Source organism: Cryptomeria japonica, chromosome 11, assembly GCF_030272615.1.
Source record: "Cryptomeria japonica chromosome 11, Sugi_1.0, whole genome shotgun sequence".
NCBI classification, from domain to species: domain Eukaryota; kingdom Viridiplantae; phylum Streptophyta; class Pinopsida; order Cupressales; family Cupressaceae; genus Cryptomeria; species Cryptomeria japonica.
In genome coordinates, this window is record NC_081415.1 from 685,348,184 (window position 1) to 685,355,245 (window position 7,062).

A 7,062-nucleotide genomic window follows, 5' to 3' on the forward strand; every position below is an offset into this window, starting at 1 on the left:
TTCAACTGTTGTTTTTGCAAAAAGGAACCTTCAAGAGTTGCCTATCACAGTAAATGAATTACGTGAACATACGCAAAACTTGCCAAACTCATGAGTACCTGATAAATTGATGTGATTTGGAACAACATTGCAAGGAACTAGATCATATTGGATAAAATGCAGAAAGAACTATCTGACATGCTACATCAAATCGGAACACCAACAATATTCTTTACACTTAGTGTTGCAGACTTATATTCGCCAGATTTACATGCACTGATGCTAGGAATAGCTCCAACAAATCCACGCGAAGCTCAAATTTGGAGGAAACAAAATGTGATCAACTACCCTCATATAGTTGCCCACTATATGCACTTAAGACATTCTATATTTAGAAAAGAAATACTACAACAGAGATTTAATGTTGAAGAGTATTGGTGCAGATATGAATGGCAACATAGAGGATCACCACATGTGCATGGTTTTCTATGGATAAATGGAGCACCAAATATGGATAGTATAGATTGCTCTAATGAACAAGAAATAAAGATTGCTGAAAGATATTTCCATGGTATTGTTCATGCATGGAATCCAAGAATAGATGTTCATCAAGGAAACGTACAGGTATCATTACAATGAGTTTCAATTGTAACATATGTAATCCAATCTAAATGTTAGCTTTTTAACATAGAAAACTAATGCGTTCATATTTACTATTGCAGGCATTCCAAAACTTTGCAGAACACCCATGTCTAAAAAACACAAGACAACTTGTTGAGATAGATATTGATAAAGATTATGAAGAAATTCTAAACACGGTACAAAGACATACAATGTGTAGAGAGGGTGCATGTTTAAGAAAGAAACAAGGAAGAATGGTTTTCAGGTAGCTATTGTATAATAAATAATTTTCTGTATACATGTAATGTAAACCTTTGAAAAAAAATACAAAAAAATATTTACAAAAAAATTTGCAGATACAATGCACCCTAGGCCTTAAATATATATACATAGATCAAAATTATATCAAGACATACAAAGTAGTGAAAAGAAATTTGAGCCAACAAGAAATGATGAGAGAGTAAATTCACACAATCGCTACATACTACAATTGTGGAGAGCTAATATAGATTGGCAACCGGTTCTCTCAAAACATGTAGTGATAAAGTACATTGCAAAGTATGCAGCGAAAATAGAAAAGAGCTCAAAAACCTACCATCAAATGTTGTTTCGTCTTTCAAATATAGAAAACCCAGATGACCTAGCAGCAAAGGCATATAGGAAGCTCTTGACTGAAACTATTATAGAAAGAGATGTTGGAGCTCAAGAAACATGCCACATGCTCTTAGAACTTCCCTTGGTTGAAAGTAGTAGAAGATTTCTTAATCTCAATGTTTCACATGAAGTATTCAAACCCGTTACTATAAGTGATGAAGATAACAATGAAAAACAAACAAAATCATTCCTTCAAGGATATAGGATAGGACCATCCTCAATGGAAGCTATCACACTTATTAATGCAGCAAGATCATGGATGTATAATCCTCAGCAGAGAAGAGATAATAAATGGGAGCCTAGGGAAAGAGCAACTATTGTCAGAGTGTTTCCAAGGTTTGTATCCATTCCTTCACACGGATCAAATAAATTTCTTGAATTCTATTTCTCAGAATTGTTACTATACAGGCCATTTTGTGACATCGAAAGAGAAATAGGTTACAACAATGACACAATAATATCAAACTAGGAGTCTCTGAATTATACCCCTTGGCATTTGGAGCGAACAATAACTACAGAAAACAATGAAAATATTACTGATTCAGAAATTGAAGATGGTGGTATAATTCAAGAAAACACGACAGAGCATGAATGGGAAATCATATCTTGGCTACATCATTGTGATGTAATGCAACTCTTTGAAATAGATATGTTGGGAAGAAGGGATATTGACAGACAAACAAATTGGTCTATAGAATATCAATGTAATGAATACACAACTCACGCAATCAATTTCATAGAAACAATGTATGAGAATAGTTGCATTATACATGATGATATACCACAATATATCAATTATACAGGCTTGAGTGAGAAACAAGAGAAAGCATTGAACATAATTATGTCACATTACCATATGAATGAAAATAGGATGTCATTGTATATTATAATTCAAGGAACAACATGAACAAGAAAGTCCTACCTAATTGGTGTGATTAGTGAAAGTCTGAAAAGTGCGGCAATGCCTAATCAATCTCTCCTTCTACTGCTTGGACCAACTGGAGTAGCAACATTCAACATAGGAGCATCAACTATTCATTCCAAGTTGAGAATTTCAATAAAAGATTTTGCTCAATTAGAAGGAACAAGGCTAACAACTTTCCAAGAAGAACTATCACATGTGAAGTATATATTGATTGATGAAATGAGCTTCATTGGAGAGAAGTTACTTGAGAATATTGATTCTCGTCTTCGTCAAGCATTCCCACAAAATTATGATCTAACATTTGCAGGTATGTTCGTAATTGCCATGAATTATAAAAAGCTTTTCAAAATGTAAAAAAATGTAATATCCACGTATTACATTTCCATGTTTTCATTATAAAACATTTACAATTATGTTTCTATATTGTTTTCAGGTGTTTTAATCATTTTAATTGGAGACCTGGGTCAGCTGCCTCCCATCAAAGACAAACTAGTATATGAGAGTAGAAGACGAGCAAAGATTCTATGGCAGAACTTAAAAATTGTGGTTACCTTAGACAAGATGGAGAAGATGTTGAACAGATTCAATTTCGTCAACTGTTGACAAACTTGAGAGAAGCACAACCTACAATTGATGACTAGAAGATGCTCATATCAAGAACAAGTAGTAATATGAGCTCAACAATCAATGAAGCCTTTGACAATGATGTTCATTTGTTTTTCACAAATGATAATGTCCAGAATCATAACAGGAAAAAATTATATTCTCTCAAACAACTTGTTGCATGTAGCATTGCAAAAAAACTTGGAAATGTTAATGCAACCGAAGGAAGTTCTCATGACGAGCTCGATATGGAGTTATTGATTAGCAAAAATGCAAGAGTTATGCTAACTTCTAATCTTTGGATTGAAGCGGGTCTTGTAAATGGAGCATTAGGTTATATTCAAAAGATTGTATACAAAACTAGATGTATGCCACCAGAACCACCATTATATGTAATGGTTAAGTTTGATAACTACTCTGGATTTCCGATTGATGATCACAATCCACAAGCAGTTCCCATCAGTATAAGACAAAGAGGTTCTACAATTCAAATACCATTGAGACTAGCTTGGGCATTAACAATACATAAGTTGCAAGGTTTGACACTTGCAAAAGCAATAGTTGATATAGGACCAACTGAAAGAACATGAATGACATTTGTAGTTGTATCTCGTGTAAACTCTTTGCAAGGATTGAGAATAATGCCACCGTTCACATATGAGCGCTATGAAAAAATGAAAAAGGGAAAACAACTTGCAAAGAGAAAAGCTGATGAAAGTAGATTGAAAGATTTAGAAATAAATTCATGTAATACTTTTTCATAAACATTCATTGTTTCATGTGATCAACATTTAATTTGCATACTGTATTGGATTAAGTAGTTATCTGGATTCCTTTTCTATCATTCTATTTGTTTATGCAATAAATACCATGCAATATTATATTGTTACTAATTTAATCACAACACAAATAATAGTCACTTTCCATTATACATCTTTACATATAATTTAATTATTCACACAAATAATAGTCGCTTTCCTTATTGAACACTATATAAAATTGAATGATCTAACCCTACACCAAAAAACAATTATAGCGTACCTCTAAATGTACTTGAACACTATACCAAATTGAACCCTAACCTCAATTAAATCATTTTGAAAACCTACACACTATACATTATTGAATCCTAAGCCTGACAGTAGAATGAAAATTCAAAAAACTTAAAACCAACTAAACTCTAAACCAAGTTCTAACCCTAAACCAAATTGAACCTTATACCTAGCCATTGAACCAAATTTACTCATAATCCTAATAGATATGTAAACTTAGCCATATTAACCACATAAATTGAAATGATAAACCTCAATGAAATAAAAGCATAATCATAAAACTAAATAACATACAAATAAATTATTTGAATTATAAGTTATTCAACAATTAAATAATTAATATAACGTAAAATATTGTACTTATAAATTATTAAGCATTTTATAATTTAATTTATTTCCAATTGCCCCTCCGGATGCTACTGGCATATATATATAGAAATATATATAAAGAAAGCCAAGAGATATCGAGGCTTTCATTTCCTTTTTTAACTTTAAATATAACTGTATGAAATGAAAGCCTCGATATCTCTTGTCTTTCTTTATATATATTTCTATATATATATGCTAGTTTTAATGGAATTGTAACCAAAATTAAACTCTATTTGAACTGTAATTGTAATCCTAATCATAACCCTCATGAAAATTTAACCAAAATTGAACATTGAATAACTCCTAACTGTAATTGACCCTAAACTTAACCCCGACCATAAAACAAATATAGAGTAAAATATTTTAAATAAAACAACAACCCAACCTTATGTCTAATTTAACTATAACAGAATCTCAACACTAACCCTAACCCTAATCTTGTATCATTACTGAATATAATACTAATAGAATTATAACCCTAACCCTGATACTAATTAAAAACTTACCATTAGTCTAATTTGAATCCAAAAACAAAGCTATTTCTAATTCATATGATTTTTTCTAATTTCTTTATAACTTCATTATGAAATAAATAGTTTGATTTTTGAGTTGTGAAATAAAATTTATTGTTTTTTATTATATTAATATGAAAAATGCCCTCATAGAACAACAACAAAAAAAACCCTAACCTCAAACAACCAATCATAAAGATCCAAAGGTAACAGTCAAAAGTAAAATTTATTATTATTTATTATTTTTAATTTATAATTTAATGAGAATTCGTAATATTTAAAAATATATCCTAAAAGATCTAACTCTATTTATGACATTCATTAAAATAACATAAAAAATTTAAAACTAAAAGAAAATTTGAGAAAATCAATACTTGGGGATTTTTTTTTTGATAAGTTGAGAGAGAAATTTATGCATACTGGAGAGGAGTTAATGAATATGATTGAGCTTTATGAGGGGGTACGAGGATTCATTTCATTGTAATTTAATTTATAACACCTAACTTTAAATTTGAAAAAAAAAAAAAAAAAAAAAAATGCCCTTTCAAGTTCATTGATTGCTTGACTAATGTTCCTCTTTCCTTTAACTTTACACAAATCAATTAATTTATTATTCATACAATATTTGTCCAATTCATTCTTGTTGCAGACACATCTATTTGTCATTATAATGTAGTATCTTGTGGTTTGATTTTGTTGATGGCACATGTGAGGAGTGTATTAAAAAAATCGTTTAATTGTGCATATATATTGTATATACATATATATACACAGTTTATAGTTTCAAATTATTCATAGAGCACTAATAAAGGTTTCATTATTAAGTTTTACAACTACCAAATTCTTTTGTTTGAATATTCTTAAAGCCTTTTCAATAAACCTATAGTGTGCATAACTTCTACCAATAAATATTTAAGGATAACTCACATCTTTTAGGAAATTTATCAAATGGTTATAACATTTTGTTTAAATTTCCTCACTTTGCGTCCATGTCTATTTGAGAAAATCATTTCTATTAAAATATGTTTTCTAATGATTTTTCTCCATTCAAATTTTAGAATTGTGATTCCTTTTCACCCATTCTTTTGCTAAATATGTGTAATATTATCTTCTAATCAATAATATTGATGTTTGTTAATTTTCAATAGATCTATGTATATATCTTAAATAACATATATACCTCTAATAAATCTACATAAAATACTTCCAGAGGTACTATTCTCAAGGTACCTATTTAATTTTTATTTCCATATACATTATTCATTGAAATTGAGAAAAAAAAGAAGAATAAATGTATTACTTATTGAATCTTAACCCTAACCCTATGTCTAATTGAATGTCATAACCCTCTTTTTGGACCTTGATATGACTTATTATTATTATTATTATTATTATTATTATTATTATTATTATTATTGTTATTGTTCTTATTATTATTATTATTATTATTATTATTATTATTATTGTTATTATTATTATTATTATTACTACTACTATTACTATTATAATATTAATTTTATGAGTAATGTTAGAAAGAAAAGATAAATTGAAATGAGGTTGAAGTTTTTAAATAAAAAGGAATTTAAGTGGTGACACACACATGAGGTCATAATTTATTTGAAAATTCTTATTTTCTCAATATCCTAATTGAGCACATGGTGTAGGAGAAATAAGAAGATTCTACAAAAGAAATTTAAAATTTAAAATATTAAAGAATAAATATTATATTTAGCAAATATATGACATGGGAGTTACAAAATTATTCTATGACAAGAATAACTCTATTCATGGCATTTTTATGACAAAGGAGTTACAAAATGCATTTTTGGGGGAGAATTCAAATTTTAATTTCAAATGCATGGTCAAGTGTAACCCCCACTATGACAACAATCATTTTGCATGAAATTAATTTTGAAAATTCTTATTTTCTCAATATGTTAATTTAGCACATGTCGTAGGAGGAAATAGAAGATTCTAGAGGTAAAATTCAAATTGCATATTCTTGCATGTAACTCCTCCACCAAGTGATCAATCAATTTTGCATGAAACCAATTTTAGAAAAGAACCTCCATTTTCAAGTAATTATCTTGATAGTGGAATTGGTGCATCTTTTCTATATAATGTATGCAAATCTTTCAAAAAAAGAGTTCATAGTTTGGGAATGAAAAGAAATTTTCTAAAGTTCTTGTTCTTGTTGGTAGAAGTAGAATTTGGTAGTCACTTGTATAGTAGGTTTCTTTTAAGTTTGGTTGAAAAAAATTTCTGAAGCTACAAGGAAGGATCTAAGAAGGATAGCTAGAAGATTGGACTCAACATCAAGCTTCAACAATCCAGGTTCTCGTCCCTT

General features: G+C 29.3%; 1 protein-coding gene across 1 annotated transcript; it reads left to right on the forward strand.

Annotated features, from left to right (window-relative positions):
- Positions 1-2,850: 2,850 nt before the first annotated feature.
- Positions 2,851-3,372, forward strand: LOC131860397 (uncharacterized). Its single transcript, XM_059214804.1, has one exon. It carries the CDS (start codon positions 2,851-2,853, stop codon positions 3,370-3,372), a length of 522 nt encoding a protein of 173 aa, XP_059070787.1.
- The last annotated feature ends 3,690 nt before the right edge of the window (positions 3,373-7,062 follow it).

Bases quoted from the DNA above. Each gene is read 5' to 3' on its own strand.
- LOC131860397 (XM_059214804.1), top strand. From the start codon at position 2,851: ATGAGCTCAACAATCAATGAAGCCTTTGACAATGATGTTCATTTGTTT.